Below are 21,088 nucleotides of genomic sequence, written 5' to 3' on the forward strand. Positions count from 1 at the left end.
GCTGTGCTCAGATAAAAAATTTTATGACCAGCAAAAGTCAAATGTCACAAAGGTTTTCTGTTGCCAATTATACTTTTGATTGTTCTTAACCACTGCAAAATGCCAAGCTTCTCCTTGATGTTTGCCAAACCCACTCCAGCCCACGCTGTCTCCCCTGCAGTACCTAAGCTGCTGTATAGAAAAGTGGTCAACAGAGACCACTCAGGGGTGGATGGATGCTCACTATTTCCCATCCCTAATCTCCTCTATCCTGCTCCTCCTATGAACCAGACCAAGCAGGTGGCCCATGCAGCATGCATCCTAAGAGGTGAGAACTGAGGTTTCAGCAAGGTGCACCACAGCTTCCTCAGTACAGACAACCCAGATGGTCTGAAAGGGAAGAGAGACCAAGTCCAATGCCAGTGTTTGTCACAGGTTAATTCCTTGAAGCTTTGGGCCTTTGATAAAATGATGATTCTGCCTCCATATCTCTAGGTGGGCTCTGAGCATCTGCTTCTATCCTGGATTCTTAGAAACGCCAATAATGCTGGTCCTGTTGCCACACATGGGGCCTCCACAGCTTCCCCTTTGTGTTTGCAAGTTTGAGTCACACATGTTGTATGCTGTCTCCTAACCACAGGTTCACATCAGCATCCCTCAGCTGGAGACAAGGCATTGTGCGGAAGGATAACTAGGTCCCGGGGCTTACTTACACTGGAGTGGAGAAGCAATGAGGTCAAGAGTCAGCAGACAACGGAAGCGACAAGCGACACGGTTAGTTCGTTTGGAAGCAGGAGATCAGGCTAAGGGGCCCCTGCAGACAGCAGCCCCTCCTCCTGTGCTTGCCTAAGCCCTGATGGACAGAGCAAGAAGCCTATTTCCTCACTGGGCCTGCGAATAACTAGGGCACATCCACAAGGTCACAGTTATTCATTTAAATTCCAGCTCTAATCAGCAGGCAGAGCCTGAGAAATCATTCATTCTGAGGGGGGAGGCTGACAGAGAGCATCATAAACAACCCTTAGGCAGGAGTGAGAGGTGCCAAGAGAGGGGTGTAGAAAGAAGGCTTCTTTCCACTACTATCTCCTCTCTTCACATCCCAAGTGTTTACTCCCTCTCCTAGTAGAGAGTTCTGGAACATTCAGAAATGGGTAGAAGGTTGAGGGCAGAAAAGGGATGGCACTGCCTACTCACAACCTATCCAGGGAGACCAGTGATAAATCCCAGTGAGCAAAGTAGATGAAAAGACCTAATAGGGTCCCTTCCGGAAAATAAATGGATTGTATATATTTCCTTAACTGCAATGTCTGTGCTCCTTGAGCAATATACCCCTTAAGCTCTACTGTGTCTCAGGACCCTATACAGCCAGATTTCCCCTTATGCTTATGATCAGTCCTGTCTAATAAACACTTACTAGGCTCTATGTGCTTTGTACTCTGCATGGATACAGTAGTACAGACACAAGTAGGACATGATGCTGGCCCACAGGACCACTATAGAAATGTGGGCGCTTTAAAAGAACAAGAGCACAGACTCTGGTGGCATCTGAATTCTAAGGTTCTGGTCTAGTCACTGTCAAGAGGTGACCACTGGCCTGTCACTGGAGCTCCCCAAGGCTTCTCGTTTGCAGTGCACATAGTAATGCCCACCAGGAGGAGTTAACATGAAGATGCAGGAGAAGGCTCAGCCATCTTCCCAAGATCTGCAGGTGATACTAGAAAGGTTTGCTGTTTGCTTTTATTATCCTGAATCCCTTTGCGTAACCTAGGGTGAGAGGCTTTGAATTGCCCCCTGCTGCAGTCTGGGGGAACGTGCCTGCTCTTTTGATCCAGGTATCCAGGACTCAATGTCAGGAATCCCCAGCCTGTCTTAGGAACTCTGGGAAAGGCTTTTCCTACAAGTCTTATCTCAAACTACAGTCTTCAGTAGGATTATTTCCAACCAATGTGCTCAGCATATGAAATTCACCAATTAATCAATCATCTCTTGGGCTTCTGGGTAAACAGTTACATTAGCTCATAAAATTCTCAATACGTCCTCCTGGGTCAGGGAGCAGGGGATCAGAGAGCCACTAAAGGCTTCCCTTGTCAGAGCACAATATCGTTGGCTCCAGATTACTTGGCCAGGAACTGAGAGAGGGTGGAAGGCCTACTCGCTAACTTTCAGAAGGCCTGACCAGCACAGGCCAGCTCCTTCCGTATCCATGGCCACAACTGAAGGATCTAAACCAAGAGTTTTCTTCAGGCTTAGAAACCATAACAAAATAAAGGAGCTGGAGGAGTGACAGGATTAGCGATCATCCCTAGATACTTCAAGGGCAAAGTGAAGGTCACAACATTTAGACTTAGGCTAGAATCCCCTCTTGGTCCTGCTATTCCATAACTGAGTACAACACATCCCTTAACCTCCCTGGACCCCCACTTAATCAGCAGTAAAATGGGGCTCGGGCTACATACTTTGGAAGGTTATTAAGGAAATAAAATGAGATAATGGTGATTAAATAGAGATATGTCAGGAAAGGGGGCATTAACAGTTGCTATTATCTAAAGAAAGGGCATAGACCTCCACCCCTTTGAAAAGATCGAAGGAGCTCTTGTCCCCTCTACCATTCTCTTCTACATGAGGACCAATATGGTGACCTTGTGAGAATCAGAAAAAAAGAGTTCCCCCATGAACACAGGCTGGAGGAGAGAAATGCAGGCTGAGCTTCAAGTTCATTCATTTCTGGGCAGAAGGACAGTGTACCACCTTTGGAAACATCTCTGCCATCAGTCAGATGGCAAACAAGACCTGAGATTTTGATCTTGGTCCCTTACTTCCTATGATTAAATATTCTGCTACCAGAGAGGCTTCCCCTGTCCATGCTCTATAAATTAGTGATTTCTCCTTTACAATACTCCACTTTCTCCTTACCACTTAACAGTCACCACGTGCTACAATATACATTAGCAGGCACATGTAATGTGGATACATGCATATATGCACCTATACAGATGTATACGCATCTGTATGTCTGCCCCCATTTAGAATAAAAGTACATGAAACCAGGGATTGTCTCCTGTTTATCATTTTATCCACAGTCCCTGATAACCCATATTTGTTGAGTGAATTATTGAACTAAAATCTTTTAAAATAAAAAGAATGAATTTAATTGTATGTATATATGTATGTGTTCATTTATGTGCAGATGCATGGGGGCCAGAAGGAAGTTTCATTATTCATTATTCAGGAGATGTTCTTTTATTTTTATTTTTTAAAAGGTACTTTTCTGGCCTAGAACCAACCATAAAGTCTAAGCTGATATGCTGATGTGCTAGGTATCCCCAGGGAGCTGCTGGCCTTCACCTCTCCAATGATAAGGTCAAAAAGTACATCCCTGCACCAAAAATGATTTTTAAATATGGAGTCTGGGGTCTGGGGCTAAAACTCAGGTCCTCATGTTTACATAGCAAGCGCTTTACCGAGCAAGTATGACTCCAGCTCTGGTGATATTCTTGAGGAAAAGTTGTCCATGCTGTGTTTTAAAGAAAGATGAAGGATAGGCAGAAAAAGTACCCCCAAAACCTCTGTATTTGATAAGAATAACTATATTGTACTCTTACATTGTGGAATCCCACATATAACAATAATCAGAAAGTCCCTACCAAAGTATGCATGATTATTTTAGGTATCCAAGAACAATAAAGGATATATTAATTGGAGACAGAGATGACAGTAAAAGTCAAATTACCTCTCCACACAAACAAGCAAGTGGGCAGTCATCCCTTCAGGGAATACTTACACGATCTCCAGGCATTGGGAATTTTCAGCGATGACCCCAGATTGCACCATTAAAGTGTGAATTGGTTTTAGAGTTCAGTTGCTACCATTGATGAGTTCTATGACCTTTGGCAAAACTATTTAACCTGTCAGGCCCTAAATTTCATGTATTTTAAATTGTATATAGCAATACCGATCTTATATTTGCTCTCTAAGGGTTAACTGTAAAAGGGACTAAGTAAGTAAACACAAAGATATCAAAGATGGTCTCCTGTCCTATCTGTAAGTAACTGTTCTTCTTAACTCAGAGTCCTAACTAGTTTAGAATAGATGTAAAACCATTCTAAATCACCTCACATTTCTTACCCATGAATGATTAGGTCCTCTATTACGGTCTTATATATGTACATATATGTAAATGCCCACACACAACCCTTAAAAGTAGGACTCTGGGAGAGCATGCACTTTTAATAATAGCGTGCCATTATCATGAAGATAGGCCTTTCATGTTTCTATTAACAAAATCCAATCAAACCCTCTTTTAGATTTTTTATAGTGAACATGTATTACTTGCATAACTGGTTAATAAATAGAATATTATCAATATCATTGTAGAAAATAGGGATTTCTTAGAAGAAAGAAACCTCCCTTTACCCATATAATTTCTGGGTTGAATAGGTAATATTGTCAGCTTTTAACCACAGGAAGTTATAGCTATAAAACAAGGCAAAAGTATTCGTTGCATTGGATAACACGCAGCTAAGATTCTTTTAAAAATATTTTCCAAAAATGTTAATTTTCCACTCCTTTGATTCACACAGAATTCATAAGGAAGCAATCACTTAAGCCAGGGAAACACATTCCATTCGTTTTAAAATAGTTCTTCAAAGCCAGCAAAAAAACCTTACTTCAAGGCACTTCTTCTTCTAAACCAAAAATCAGTGAAAATGCAACACACTAAGATGTTTTTTAATCCCTGGAAAGGGGGTCAGTCAGAATCACACCATGCACAGTCTAGCAGAAGGCAAATTCCCACAGCAGCTGTGCGAGCAAAGACTCACCTGGACCTTGACTGACATCTGTGGCAGCAATTTCAAAGCAAGGGAAAAGGAGAGGAGAGAGAAACGAAGAAGAGTGTTAGAAGTGCACCCACACACAACACCGTGTGTTCTTGCATGAGTTCAAAGGCCATGCAAGCCCCCACATTCCTACCTTCACCCAAAATCCACCCATGCAAGCCAAGGAATCAAGCTCCCTTTTCACTGTGCATGTAGCAAAAGAGGTAAGCCGCGCATCTGTCCGGAAAGACATCATCCTGGAATCAGATAGGGCTCCAGAGAGCCAAGCAACCTAGAATCCTATAAGAATATTGGTTAAAATATTCTGGTTGGTTTCTGCACACTGACACCCACGCAAATTCTCCTCTTTTCCAGATACCAAACACTGGACGCAGAGTCAAGTGAGGTTTCACAGCAGAGAGAAAAATGAATTAACCACTCCCCTGAGGAAGAAAAAGAGACATCACCATTAAGAAAGCGCAAGCTGCAGCATTTGTTAGCGTGGAGGGCAGAAGGACAGAAGGTGGCAAAACACAGTGACCATTCTTCATCACAGACAGCAACGTGTGCTTGAGATTGTGTGAACCAAACATTTGCCATGGAAATGGAAACTCTGCTTCCCTGCTCCCAGCATCTTTCTCCTGGCTTTTCACCCCGTCACGAATGACAAGAACGACCTGGTACAAATCACTTTTGTCAGCCACAATTGAACACAGAGCCCTGGGAAGATTGACACATGAATTAAACCAATGAACTTTTAAAACACACAGAACAGTTCACTCCCATCATCTTCCTCAATGATGGGATGTCTCCTTCATCCTCCCACTCTCAGATGTGAAGTAGGATTGTGTTGGGGAAAGCTAAGTGAGAATGACCTGAGGCACTGTTCAAAACAGTTTAACAGCATTAACTATAGCTGAGGCAGCAAGAGGCTGACTGGGAGACCCATAACCATCAGGTAATCTTGGGTGGGTACACTTAGAATCACTAGGTAGTGGATCTGGGAAGACCTTAGGCTTGTCTAGTTTGCTATTGCTTGTTGTTGTTGATGTGTTAGGATGGAAGGTACTGATAGGTTATTCCAGGTTTACACAGCCAGTTCAGAGACAGAACTCAGAAAAGAATCTTCCATCTCTTAGTCCTATTAAGTTCAACATTCATTCAACCAAAGCCAAGATCTCTCAAGACATATAAGATATAGTTTAATTTGTAGACTAAAGAAAGTATCCTTAAGCCACAGGAAAGACAGGTAGGAATTCTCCCAGGTACCCCATGAGTAGATCACCATTAATTCTCTGTGACTTTAATCTGCTGCCAGGACTAGACAGGTAACCTTCTCCATGCCAATAATGAAATACCTGCAGTCAGATTTGTACAGTGCATCCTTACGGCTTTTACCCCAGGAATACCAAGGCTGTCACCAGACCTGGCTTTGCCCTAGTATTTGGGAGGGCCATAGTCAGATCAACAGCTGACGATTCACCCAGCGTGTGCCCTGCAATCCCTGGAAGCTATATATGCTCCCAGACACATCTTGAGAACCCTGAATCAGTCCTTAGACAAACCCCCTTTCAGGTCTTTCTGGTAAGTTAGGTTTAGGGGTGGAGTGGTGAGCGAGGGAAGAAAAGAGGTAAAATAGAAGAGGTGGGTAGGAGAAGGCTGCTACATGAATAGCTAAGTGACGCCATTAACGGTGACTGATGGACTGCCTACAATAGTGGTCTCATTAAAATACCCCTTAATTAAACAGGATATCTGCCGTGAGAATGTCAACATTGTTGTTCATACACAGTCTGTGAGGGCTCCAAGACACAGTGAGACGGGATCCCTTGGAACCCCAATGGTCTTTAGATGTCAGTTGGGTACCCACTTTAGCACTGTGATTACAGTCCTAAACTTGGAGAGAGACAGGTGCGAGCTCACATCCCAGCATGCTCTGCAGCCTTAGGCCAATCCCTGAGCTTCTCCCTAATTCATCTTCCTCAGCCATAAAAATGGGAACAGAACCTCCCCCATGGGGGTGTTAGGAGACTTTAAAAGCTTGCAAAGCACTTAGCATCAGGCAAGCCCTGTATAAACAGTAGTGGCTCTGACTGTTATTGTTTGGAATCACCACAGACAGAATTGCCAGCATTTATTGACCAGATGGCTCCCTAGAAACACTGGGAGACCACAGGAAGTAAACCTGTGACTCAGGTTCAATGCCTCTACCAGTATGAAAGCTCCAACCCCATCTCACCCCCATCCCTCACCCCATTCATCAGTGTCAAGTGAGGTGAGAAGGGGCTGGAATCTGGGGTGATCAGGAGCTGAGGTTGAAAGAAATTCCATGATTACTTCCTCTGTTTCACCCCCTCATACTTTAACTCAGTATAGTTGCAATCCTATACATAAAAATGCAGTATCTCTTCTCATCACAGAAGGGCAACAATGACACCCTTAAAAGTCCTTTAACCAGTAAATGAATAATGATAGATAGATAGATAGATAGATAGATAGATAGATAGATAGATGATAGATAGATAGATAGATAGATAGATAGATAGATAGATAGATAGATAGATAGATAGATGGATGTGACAGAGGCAGAGGGTGAGAATAAAGGGTCCCTTGGGACTATGGGAGAGCTGGGAAAATGTCTACTGGGAGAGAGTGAGAAACTGGCTTCATCTATATTGTCTCTACTATAACAACCCCAGCTCTCTTCTAGGGAACATCCTTTTCTACTTTTAATCAATATGACTGCTAAAGATGACCCCTACTCTTACCCCTATTCTAATAGAAGCCTCATGGCTCCAGATTGTGGGAATAGTCTATCTTCTAGACACATAATTCACTCAAGAACATACATGTGACCCAGATCCAACCAATGAGAGTCTTCCAAGGGAATTTCACTGGAATTATTAGGAAATAACACTAGCTTCCATCTTTGTCACAATAGACAAACTGCCTCCATGCTTGGCAATGGGAGCAACACAAGAGGGCATAAGGCCTCTTCGCAGGATAGAGGAAAGTTAGCTGGCCTAGAATCAAATCCAAACTCTGTCATCCATCCACAGGCAATTGCCTCCACATTTCTGAGCCTCAATCGCCTCTCCTATAAATAGAGATCCTCATAGTATCTATCTTAGTGAGCTGTATCCATGGAAATCTTGTATTCACATTCAATACATATTAACAGAGTGCCAATTATAGGCCAGACCACACTTTCTACATGTGAGATCCAAGCAATGAATGAATAAAACAGGAAATACCCTAGGGTTTTAAATGGGAGATGTGAACAATACTAACATACATGTGTAATGTGACGTGACATAATGATTAATATCATGAAGAAAGAAGAAACAGGGTAAATGACAGCATGAGTCCCTATGTAAGAAAAGATTGTTAAAGAAGCATTTCCGAGGAAATAATGTTATATCTGGGCTGATACCCGAAGACAATGAGTTTTATATATACTTGATGCAGTCTGTCCAGGCAGGAAAACAGTACATGGAAAAGCTGCAGGCAGGAGTCATTCTGCTGGTTAGTACTCCTGAGCGGACAAGGGGTCTGAGAACAAGCTCCCTTCACCTGCAGCTTTCCTCCCAGCTCACCTTCAATGCACATGCAGTCTTAAGCAGGTCACAGATACTCCAAAGGTACTCAAGGCTGAAGGAACCCTGATGGAAACTATTCCTGACCTGGTCTGAGACCACCTCCCTCAGGACTTCCCTACTCCAACCAGGGGATGCAGAAGAGCAGGATTTAAACACCATCACCACCCTTTGCCCACTCTCTACAGCCTCACAAGCAGAGGAGGAGGAAATCAGGGCATCCCCACCTGCACTCAAGGACGCCAAAAACATGCCCAACAAGTTCAAAGGAAGGAATTTGTGGGGGAAGGAGGACTTCTAACTAAAGCAGAAAAGAAAGGACCCCTCCATCTACACTGCTACATTTGGAGACATGACCCTCCCTGGGAATGCTCCCTCTCACCTCACCCTTCATTTGGACTAGATCATGTCAAGAGCTAAGAGTTCAAAATTCCCCTACTTTCTTCTCCCATGCCTTCTCGCACCCCTAGGAGAGGTTTAGGAAGCATGGAGTCAGATACACAGGCAGACTCCTGAAGGACAGCCCCAGCCAAACCTTAGGGGACACCACCTGGTGAACTCTGCCTTGAGTCTGACCTATTTTCTAGGAGAGAAAATAGAATATAGATTTGAATGCAGTGGCACTCTGGAAAACTACAGGCCCAGCAGTGTGAGAAAATAAAACAGCAGGGGGTGGCTGAGAAAGTTCAGGCTCTGGTGAGCAGACTTTTTCATCTGGTTGTCAGTGGCCCCTGCTTTGACAATTTGCCCCCCACTTTTTATTCACCTAAAACTTGATACAAGGCTAAGGAGATTGCTTAGCAGATGAAGTACTCACAGCACAAGGGTGAGGACCTGAGTTCAAATCCCCAGAACCCATGTAAAAAGCCAGACACCAGTTAACACATCATCTCAGCAATCTCAGTGCTCCTAGGATGAGATGGAAGGCAGAGACAGAAGAGTCCCTGGAAGCTTGCAGGTTGGCTAGGCTGGCATAGGCTACAGGAAATGATAAGGCAATCCTGCCTCCAACAGGGTAGAAAACAAAGATCAACACTCAAGTTGCCCTCTGACCTCTACACACATGCTCAGCTATATAGACATATAGGCACACACACCATACGCACCTATACAAAACAAGAGAAAAAATGATACACACTATTTATGTATGTGTTTCAGTGAGTAGGTTCTGCTGACCAAGGCTGCTTCCCCACACATGGACTCCAGGCACTGGCAGAAGAAACACTGGGGACACAGCTTCAGAAACAAGAACATCAAGACAGAAGCTATATACACCTGTGGCTACACCCCAGTCTGGTTTTCTCACTGTGTGGCCTCAGAAAGGATTTCTGATAATATATACGAGATGCTTATCTTTTCCTACATGAAGGAAATTAAATTACCAGCTAATATGGTCTGGGTATTTCCATGTCCCAGGTACTTGACAACAACTACATTAAGAAGTGGGAGCTGCTATCCCACCCAGCTAAGGAACTGATGGACAGAAAAGTTTAGGTAACTAAGCTATGAGCCCTAAGTCACACAGTCTACAGAACCAGATCCTAGAGCCTGGCAATCTGGCCATTGATTCCTCTCTTTGTGTCATTAACATGATGGCAGCATTACCTCCAAAATAAGGCACCTATAAGAAGAAAATGAGATAAAAGCAGCAGCAAACATCATAGTGTTCATGCGTATACAGCATTTTCAGTGTGCTGGGCACTGTGCCATGTGCTTTAAATGTACCATTGTATTTCATGCTTGCCATGAGCCTATCAGGAAGGAGCATAATTCATTCCATTTTACAGGTTAGGAAACTGAGACCTAAATGGGATACATTATTGTTACAAAAAAACTCTCAGCCTCAGAATACATCAGATAAGGCTCAGACTTTGTGGATAAATAGTTCAAAGAAAGACAGAAAACAATTGACCCAGGAAGATACTAATGAGATAAAATTACTGATCAACTCAGAGACATAACAAATAGGCATTAGTCAGGGCGAGGGAAGCAGACTCAACCTGACCCAAACAACTATAGCCCTGATTCTAGAAGCTTTGTATTACATCTGAAACCAGGATTCAGCTGCCCAGGCCCCATAGAATACCCAGAATCCCTTGCCCAGTTATCAAATTCCACATGGGTTTCTTCAGAAGAATCATTCTCCAAAAGCAGACAAGCCCACTGTTACATGCATGCCCTGTTGTTAAGAAGTGCCCAAGGACCTGAGGCAGTAGTTTCATAGGTAAAGTATTCACCATGCCAGCACGAGGACTAGAGTTGAACTCTCAGAATCTGCACAAAGTACCAGGCATGGTAATAGATTGCCGGTGCTTGCTTATCAACCAGTTTGGACTAACTGGAGAGTTTAAAGTCCCAGTGGGAGAGCCTGTCTCACAAAACAAGATGACTATCATGTGAAGAACAACACTCAGTACTGACCTCTGTCCTCATACGCGTGCACACACACATACACACACACACACGCGCACGCGCAAAAAGAAAGGCTAGTTGTTGGCTTCCATGAGTGTTCTTTCATATGCTCTCAAACATCAGAGCAGACATCTGGTGGCCTTCTATTGAGTATTATTATATCAGATCACATATCAGGAAGAAAATCAAAGCAAAGATTGCATTTCGCCACTGGCGTATCTCATCCCCAATTCTTGAGAAAGAAAAAATCTAAGGCTGTTCTTTCTCCCAAAACACACATGCATGGACTTTTAGCTAAGTCCTAAAGCGATCTTCCAGCAGCAAGGAAGCTCTTGCAGGCTGAGCTTTATGCAGCCTCCCCAAACACAGGCCAGACCTGACTGCTAATTTCATCCTTGAAATGAGAGCCCATTTATCTATTATTGAGCCTCCAGCTCTGGTGTTACATGATTTTGTTCACTGATGATGGTAACTCTAGATCTTAAGACAAAGCAGCAAGTAGTGGCGAGTGGGTGCCAGACACCCTGAGAGGCAGCAATAGTGTGGGGAGCAAGGAAAAAAACCAAGGAAGGGTCCCAAGGGGCACCTTTATGGTCCAGATCACTGCTGTACCCAAACACCTTCAGGGGCCTTTATGCACCTGTAGGAGCTCTGGCTTGAAGACTGAGAGTTTGGCTGACAAGATAAGTTTCTCAACATGTTATATATACAGGGACCAGCACAGCTACCTCCTGTTGATGTCTTGGAGATTCTGAGTATAACTATAGATGTAAGATAATCTGTTTGAGTTATGCATTTACTACTTCATTGAAAATAATTTTGACAAATTTATTAGTTGCAAATTCTTTTTCTACTATAAGGAAATAGTAATAGCATAACTGGGTTTGCATTCCTCGGTGAAGTAGGAAAATCCACAGGCTCACAAGAAACTAGAGTTAGGGTACACTAACCAAAAACTTTATTAATGATACATAATAAAAAGTAAGAGCCAGTTTCAGTCATGTTAAAAAAATATGTAAGAACAAAATAAATATGGAACATTTGAAAGTAGGGACCATGTGAGTTGCTCAGAAGTGGTAGAAAGAGTCACTTGCAACCGTAGAAGAAGTTGTACTGGGCTGGGACTCACATCACACATGGGAAATAAAGCTATTGGCTTGGGTTTGAGGTGAGCATGTTTTGGGAGTTCACTTGAAGTTTGTTTGCTGAGCTCGGATCAGCTAACAGCACCTAGTGCTTCTTCTGAACAAAATCATGTATAATCAGATGAAAATTACTATGCTCAAAGTGTTCCCTAATATATCAATTGCACTGGAACAAATTTGCATTTTCAAAACAAGCATTATACCAGAACTGACTGTACCTAATTTATATGACTGTTGGGAGGATGAAGGGAGATGAGCCATATAAAGTGTTCAGTGCAAAGCCAGGCACATAGTAAACATTCGGGAAACACTGATTGGACTTACTAACATCTCTGCTGGCTTGTTGGCACATTCCTGGTACACTGAAAGGGACACATGAGCTTCTATTGACCTGTTTGAGCCTTCAGGCAAAAGACATCTCTAGCAGAATAACACTTCCCCACCTTAGGCCATGAGGTGTACAGATACAGTATTCTCCCACCCAATAGGACAGGGGATTTGGGGAAGTCCTCACAGGCAGTGGACACTTCCAAGGGCCAGGCTTCACATGCCAATTTCCTGAGGAAATAAACAAGAGGTCCCCTCCCCCATCCAATTCCAGTATGACCCACTGGAGAGAGGAACCTTACGGAACAGCAGGAAATCAAGAAAGGTGTTGACTTAAATGAGAAGATGTCCATCATTTGGTAGGAGTGAGAGAAATGCATTGTAGGAAAGAAATTTATCATTTCCATCATTGGTGGAAAACTCACTAGACAGAGGCTTCATCGGTTCCTCTGTCTCTTGCGACACAGAGAGCATATATGGCAGTTTCTAGATTCAAGCAGGCGTGGATGAAAATCCCGACTCTTCCACACATGTTCACTCAAGCATGCTAACTGACCTCTCTGATCCTAACATCCCCATGTGCAAGTGGCAACAGTCCCCTTACCTAGGACTGGTGGAAGGCTCATAAGGAGCTGATGTGTTCAAAGCATTGAGCAAGGTTCCTTGCACACAGAAAGCACTGATTCACACTGGTTATCGTAATTACTGTATTACTTCAACCCAATGATTCCTTTGGGGGTGAGTAGGGGAGGGACCTGTCTTCTTTCTAAGAATCGTGGTTCTCTGAAAAGATTCTGCATCCTTGGAATTCATGCCAGTTGGAAGACTGTTTTAGAAGAAACAGGTGGTATTCCCAAAGTTTCAGCAGAGGGCTTTCTACAGACCTTGTGATTAAGTAATGTGGAATGGAGGTATACTGGTGTTCTACTTCAGGGGGCACTGGGTGCATCGGCTCTGGGCTTGAAGTCAAAGCCCCTGGTACTTTGTTTCCCTAATTTTCAAAAGTTGCAGTAAAATAAGTAATATGTAAAACCCAACATTTTAGCCTGATTTTTTTTGCAGTATTGAAAACTGAACCCATTATCAGTAAGATGCTCTGCCTAGGCACATTCCCAGCCTCTATTTTTAAATACATAATTTAGATGCATTTCATTATTTATAGTGATATATAAATCTCACCACTATCCATGCCCATCATCTTTTTATGAAACCCAAACTCCCCATCTTCACACTAGGGACCTCATGTAAGTAGACCCTGGCAGAACTCATCCCTCTGTGTTTGTTTTGTTTCAGTTAACACAATGCTCTCAAGGTTCACCCATGTTGTGACATATGTCATAATTCCCATTTAGTGTGTGGAAATGACATTTTACTTGTAAAAACCTTGTTTGGACACCTGGTTCTCCAACCTCATATCAGCTATGTGACCTTAGGCTACTCAGTCCTGCTAAACCACATTTTCCATTTCCATAATTAAAGGAACTAGGAACACTGTTACATGACCAGGTTGCTGTGAGGTGTGAATGTGATGTGGGATTTTCCTCTGTGTACTGTGATTACTATTGATTAATAAATAACTGCTTTGCGCCTATGATAGGGTTGAGCAGAGATAGGTGGGGAAAACTAAACTGAATGCTGGGAGAAAGAAGGGCAGAGTTGAGAGAGAAGCCGTGTAGCCCACTGGAGATAGACACTGGAACTTTTCCTGGTAAGCCACAGCCTCATGGCAATACACAGATTAATAGAAATGGGCTAAATTAGTATGTAAGAGTTAGCCAATAAGAAGCTAGAGCTAATACGCCAAGCAGTGATTTAATTAATACAGTTTCTGTGTGATTATTTTGGGGCTAGGCAGCCAGGAACTAACAGCCTCCTCCTACATTAATGAAACTATAAATGTGGATGTACCTCATAAACATCAAAGTATTGTGTGATTCATTTTTTCAGTCCAAAAATACAAATCAAGTATCAATTCTTTATTTGTCACTATGCTAGCTAGATGATTCATTAACTCCCTAAATACAATGGGGGTCATTAAATAAAAGTTTAAAATACACACCCCCAGAAGATAATTGCATATATCCTTATACTACAGAAGGCCTCTGGTATGAGAAGTTCTTCTGTCTATGTGTTGCTTTTATTGGTTAATGAACAAAGCTCTTTCTGCCAGTGGCTTGGAAGAATAGAGCTAGGCAGGAAAACTAAACTTAATGCTGGGAGAAAGAAGGTGGAGTCAATGAGAAGCCATGTAGCCACCTGCAGGAGACAGACACACCAGAATCTTTCCAGTAAGCCACAGCCATGTGGTAATACACAGATTAATAGAAATGGATTAATTTAAGATATAAAAATTAGCCAGAAATGCACCTAAGCTATTAGCCAAACTGTATTGCAATTAATACATATTGCTGTGTGATTATTTCGGGAATCTGGGCGGCTGGGAAATGAACAAGCAACCTCCCCAACATGCTTCTTGCATTGTACACTTACTACCTGAGGCAGGACTGTATGACTTCATTGACATCACTAACATTTATGGTATAGCTTATTGTTTGCACTTCCTTCATGCCAAGGAAGTTTACTTCCTTAAGCCTGCGTAACTTCCTTAGATTGAAACTCAATTTCTCTGAAAGGAAAGTCCTTTCCCTCCAGCATATCATCCTAATTATTCTTTTCTACTCTAGCCTAACCACCCAACTCAAGGAGACAAATTTCAGAAAACTAACATGGACTTTTCGTGAGCAGTGGATGAAAATAACTAATGGTCATTAAATATTCCCAAGCATAGTATATATTGTAATATTCATGATATCTGCCACAGGGTGTGATCATGGGATCCATATTTCAGAGAAAGAAGGCAAGCTGTGGGTAACAAATCCAAAAATGAATTTTATAAAAATACAGCACCAAGCCAAAAGTGAATATGGATTTCTTGGGGATAGAAAAAATAGGGTATGATGTCTGTGGTCCAATAAATTTAGAAGGCACTGAATTTTTAAAATGTAATCAAGTAGCTAAAACTTCAGAAAACTCTACCTGTAAGAATACATACTTGTTACACTGTGACATCCAAAAAAGATACTGTCCTACTGGCCATATGTGATGTCTATTTTTGGAATACTAGACACTTGCTGGAATAAAACACCTACTTATCACAGAGGGAATTTAAGAAAGACTGGCTTCGAGGTTTTTAAAACAGCTGAAAGGCTTAAACTTCACCACTATCCCCATCCCGTCTTTGTTTTCAAGGTGAACTTTGTATCTGGTTCAATTTGAGATAGCTAACGCTCACCAGCCACTTATTGCATGTCACACACCAACTTAGGCACTAGAGACTCAAAAAGAATACCCTGCATACCACTAGCAATGCATCTAACAAACCAAGATAGCCCTTGTGGCCCATAGGGTGGCTCTTCAAGGCCATCTATTACTGTACTTAAAGCTAATGGGGGATTTAGGGTTGACAGAGCATGTTTCAAACTCTTGCTACAGAGTTTCCCTTGGAGGAAAGACAGCAACAATTAAGTAGAGAGGAGCCCTTTATAAGAACATTTTACCATAACTGGCTGCTGGTCAACTGACATCTCTGAGGATCGGACTCCCTGGGAGACATAGAGTATAAAGAAAGGTTGGAGCTCAAATGTCAACGTGTCTAATCATTATATGATCTTCAGGAGACAACTTAACTTCTGTGACCTGATCACAGTATCCATTTCTGAGTTTTCCAGTATGTCCAAAGAGGCTTACATATACAAAATGCCTAGCTACCTGGCTGGCTCAATAGACATCACTTCCCTTCTATTTGATTTATAAGACCCTGAGATGGTGTGTTAAGGAATAGTTTGAAACTACACATGGGCTTGGGATGAGGATTGACTCGCAGTATCTGCCATTGGCTTAAAAAAATGATTTTGCCTCGAGTTACCATTCAACTGAAAGCTGTCCACAGAGACCTGGTAGTGAGAATGAGTTTCTAGTCACCCAAAGAAGCCTAAAGGCAAATAAGAAGCCCTCCCCAAAGGCCCTGTTCTGTTAATGAAGAGTCCAAGAATAAGAACATAGAGATGTGGATTCCAGAAATAGGATGTAGAAATAAAAAAAAAATATAAGGTTGTAAGCCTAGGACAATGAGAGCAGACTGTCAGCAGCTTTCTCAGCATCTTAAGGATTAACTATTAACAGTGGTTACTCTATTGTACAACCCATAGCTGTATTTGCAAGGCTGAAGCGGTCCCTCTGCAAACTTAGGGTGGCTCTGAGGGTCAGTTTTTAGATAACTCCCTGGCCACTCATGACCAGCAATTGATGTGAGCTGAGTTAACTTTTAAATGATGGGGATATACATGACTTTTGACTTTTTGGTTTTATATTGTCCCCTACCCTTCCCTGCTATGCAAAACTGGCAGTGTCAGGGGAGGTGCAGAGCCTTGGCACAACTATCAAGGAATGCCAGGGAAAAACAATGGACTAAATACAAACACTACTTTAACTGAAAAACTAACCCTGTGAATGGAAATTGCAAAGAAGGGCAATTTGTATCTTGAGTTTTATCTTGAGATTGTAAAAATTCTTTTGTTATTGCCTAATGCTTGTTACAAAAGGAGGAATTCAAAAACCGGCTTTACCACAGCCTTACAAATCCATCTCTGGTTGTGGTCTCAACTAGTTGACAAGCTTTTTGTGCCCCATGGAGATTTATTTTTTTAATTTTTATTTTTCCTGGAATAAAGTTTCTTCTGATTTCTTAGACTTTGGTGGTCTGTCCCCGTCTTAGTGCACCCCCCATGGACCCAACATTTGTCCTTCTGTTTTTCTTTATTAACCTCACCGCACACTGCTTCATTCTCATTTTCATACAATGAGCAAAGTTGCCCATCTCCCCACCTCCTTTGTCAAACAAAAGGTTATGATGTTCTGGACCTGACATTAACTGGGCAAAGTCTCTATCCCATTAATACGTGGTTCAGTGGGGGCTCTAACAGGTCTTCCCCAAGAGAGCTCAGAGAGCCAGGCAGACGTATTTCTTCCAAGAGGAAGGAAAGTTCCTAAAAGGAGTGTCACATGCTTTTGAAAGTTCTCATCATCATTATTATTAATAACCCCTTTTTCTTATCTTGTAACAGCTGTGGTACTATAATTAAAGTGGCGTGAAACAATACTACAAAGCTGGCTCTATTTCTGAGTGAATAAAAGAAAAACAGAATTTCTGAAGAGGAAGAGTCTTGAGATGTCTTAAAATCCATTGTTTCTTGGGTTTTTATTTGTTTGTTCTGTTTCCAAGGCAATGTTGTAATCTGTTGCCCAGCCAAGCCTCAAATTTTCTGCACTTCTCCTGCCTCAGCCTCCTGAATGCTGGGCTTATAGGCCACATGCCAGGATCATCCTTTCTGTTTCTGTTTTCAAGTTTACTTCATTGATGCCTATTTCTTGCATGTTATCCATGCCCCAGTAACAGTGGGCAATGCACACAGGTGGTAGCAGATGAACAAAGTAAATAAATACAAGACTTGAACTCTTAAGGCTTAGAGTCTAACTGCAGAAAACACCCAAAACAGCCTGATAATCAAGTCATGAACAGTAATTATAATTATGGCCATAGCACAGCAGAAAATACTGTGAGGCCAAGAAGAGAGAGCACAAAACAAAAAGGGTAACTAAATGTCTATATATCTGAGCTAGAATTCAGGTCATCTGCCTCCCAGCTCACTGATTTTCCCATCATTCCACAGCCAGGCTCCGGGGCATTGACCCAGGCACTGGGGGACGTCTATGGTTGGATCATTCAGGAAAGGAAAGCAAGCAACCAAATCTCTGACCTTTAACAGAGAAAGCGCAGGACAGATCAGGGAATTACCTGTATCTGTGGACACCTAGACATGCATCTTATCAGTGGACAGTGTTTTAAACTGCCCCACGGCGAGTTCCTAGAAGCTAGAGCTTGGACAGTTAGGACACCCAGGAAGAAAGGAAAGCCTGCCTCATACTAGAAGAGTGGGGGGATGTGGGCCCTCCCCACAGGCTGAGCTCTAATCTATCTGCTGTCCGATGCTTTGGAATTAATCAAACAAATCCCCTGATAAATCTGAAGCCACTATTAGACAACAGTACTATCCCCTTCAGAGTAATCCGGACAAATACATTCAGAGAGGGGGAGTCCCGAGTGACTGGGAAACAGCCAGCTCTTTACAGTCCTCCTCATAAGAACACTGTGCATTGGCATTGCCCTGCTCTCCCTGTCCGCCCCCCCCCCACACACACACACAGATGTTGGTTCCCAATAGCACCACAGGCTGCTGACCTGATGGCTGCAGGCCAGGATGCAGACAGGATGGAAGAGAAAGGCCAGGACTCCCTCCCCTCCCCATCTCTGCCACTGACCTCATTTTTTCACCAGAGGATTTTTCCTTTTTTGGTCCTGCTTGTTTGTAAATCATGTCACCCCAGTGCACATAGGGCTTAAGGCAGGCCTAGCTGGGAAGTAGAGAGAAGCCAAGGGGCTCGGAACTATGGCCCTAGATTCTAATTGTGAGGGAGGTCAGATTGGTAGGAACTATGTGCAAGTTTCAAAGAGATGTTGGAAGTGTAATGTGTACCCCCAAGATTACCCCGGCTTTACATTCTTACTCCAAACACGAGGGACTACATTTTGAAGCGCATGGCTTTCACTTTATATATGACATTCAGTGGGTTTCTTAATCCTTCTAAATCACCTATCTCAATAAACAATACTGGGTATTTTGATCCCTCAAGTATGATGAGAACCCATCAGGAAGAAAGACTGACTTTCATAATACAAAAAGTGAATGTGGTTATGTGGTTCTTCCAACAGCAAAAAAAATGGATTTGTTTACGTGTGTGTGTGTGTGTGTGTGTGTGTGTGTGTGTACACCGGTCAAGGAAGAAGAAAGGAAAATCACAAAATAGAACTGTCAGCAGCTAAACATGCACATGGTGAAATGTGTTATTTACTAAAAGTTGGGAGTGGGATAGAGACTGCAACATTCTTGATAAAATATAGACCTGCAAATCTGACCTGATAAAACTGAAATCTGGTAGAAATAATGGCCGTGAAAGAACACTCCAATGACGGAAGTTATCTAGCTAAAATCCTATAGGCACACACACAAATAACTGATGGATGAGTCATATCTTTCTGATAGAACACACGTTGAAGTAAAACTGACCTTGCTAAAAAAAATAATTCAGTAAAGTAAAAGTGAACTGGAATAATAAGAAACGGTTTATCGAAACTTGGAAAAAATAGAGTTAGGGATTGCATGAAGCCTACTTTGGTTGTTCAGAAAAAAAAATGGCCCCTTGATAAATGTACTCTAGGCTCGCTCTAATTCTGACTATGGTGATGTAAAGGTAAAAACCATCAGAATTGAACTATGCAATCAAAACATCTTGATAAATACTGAATAAAAATAAATTATGTGCTTTCAGAGGTCATGCCTAGCTGCAGGTTTCTATTTTCTGATAAAAGTTCTGAATAAAGGGGGAATAAATACAAATATATCCTTTCTGGTAAGAACACACATGGGTAGCAGCTATTGCCGACAGCCATGGTTCTTAGCTAACCACTACTGTTTAGCTATCGAACACTCAAAGCAGTGTAAAGCAATTCCAGAAACTAATGGAGGCTAATGAGTTCTAATTTTACCCAGAAAGACAAATGCATATACCTGACACTTTGGTACCCTGTATCTTAAAAAGAAAAGTAATTTTTATCAACCCAAAGAAAAACAGCACAGGATCAGAGCTGTAAAAAGTTGAATATGGTGTCACAAAACCCCACTGCACGGTGCTTCTTTCTCTTGTGTCTATGGAGGATGACTATCCCTCACTGTAGTGACTGAGTTCTACTGGTTGGAGGGTAGACTGGGGAGTCTTTTGTGCTTTGATCTCCCCATTTATAAAATGTGGAATAAACAGTAAAGTTATTCACAGTGCCTACAACCTACTAAGTCAGGAAATGTTAGTTTAAAACCCAGGAAGTACCCTTGGCAAAGAAGCGGATTCCCAAGCCTCAGATATGATCCCCAAGCTAAGACCTCTGCCAATATTCTGAAATACAAACACCCTTGGCAACAATAGCTAGAGTGTGTGGACTGATCAGGGCACAGGCTGATTTCTCCTCCTGTGGTAGGTGGGAGGGTCTGACAGGGAAGGAACTAAAACTTGAACACCAGGAAGAAAAGGCAGCTGTTTGGCTAACATTGAGCTGATCTCTGGGCTGTAGGTGGGGGTCTTGCTGTGCAGCCATTTGAAGAAAAAGTGGCTTTAGGCTGGCAGCAGATGACATTCACTGCAGCTTCCATTGTCACCTTCTCCACAACAATGTGTCCTTTAAGCCCTTGCCTTCCAGATTCTGAGTATCCCCGCTTCCAGACAAAGCCAATTGCCCCAGGATATCCCACTGATGATTCTTCCTTACCCCATTCCTGTCATCCAGCCATTCATCCGTCCACCCGTCATTACCCACAAGCCATATTCTAAGCAGATAAGTGAAAGGGAGAGACATAGTTCCTGTCAACCTTGTTCTAAAGTCGAGCACGTGACAGTGGAGGCAGACGGCTCTCCATCTTCAGATGTCATCAGCCCACTCTCTTACAATTTTCCCCAGTCACTCTTCCCACCTCAAACACTCATGCCGTAAGTTTTAGATGTACTCGTTTAGCTTATGTTTTCCATAGCAACATGCTCCTTATATTCACAAATGCGCGTTGCATGTGTAAACTCAGGGCAAATACACACCAGGTCTGTTGAGGTCACTACTGATTGGGCTCGGCAACAAGATTTCCGTAGCACC

The 21,088-nt window shown here is 42.6% G+C and overlaps 1 protein-coding gene across 33 annotated transcripts in view; it reads right to left on the reverse strand.

Annotated features, from left to right (window-relative positions):
• The window catches only part of Nrxn3 (neurexin 3), a 1,560,627-nt gene that overhangs the window by 1,451,321 nt on the left and 88,218 nt on the right, over window positions 1-21,088 (reverse strand). For all 33 annotated transcript variants that reach the window (XR_009057835.1, XR_009057834.1, XM_057782568.1 and 30 more), the window contains exon 3: window positions 4,800-4,817. Coding sequence is in view for 31 of the 33 variants with exons in the window: in XM_057782568.1 (XP_057638551.1) it covers window positions 4,800-4,817 (18 nt within the window). In the remaining 2 variants the exon portion in view is untranslated. The remainder of the gene's footprint in view (window positions 1-4,799; window positions 4,818-21,088) is intronic.

This window comes from Chionomys nivalis, chromosome 10 (assembly GCF_950005125.1).
Source record: "Chionomys nivalis chromosome 10, mChiNiv1.1, whole genome shotgun sequence".
Taxonomy (NCBI): domain Eukaryota; kingdom Metazoa; phylum Chordata; class Mammalia; order Rodentia; family Cricetidae; genus Chionomys; species Chionomys nivalis.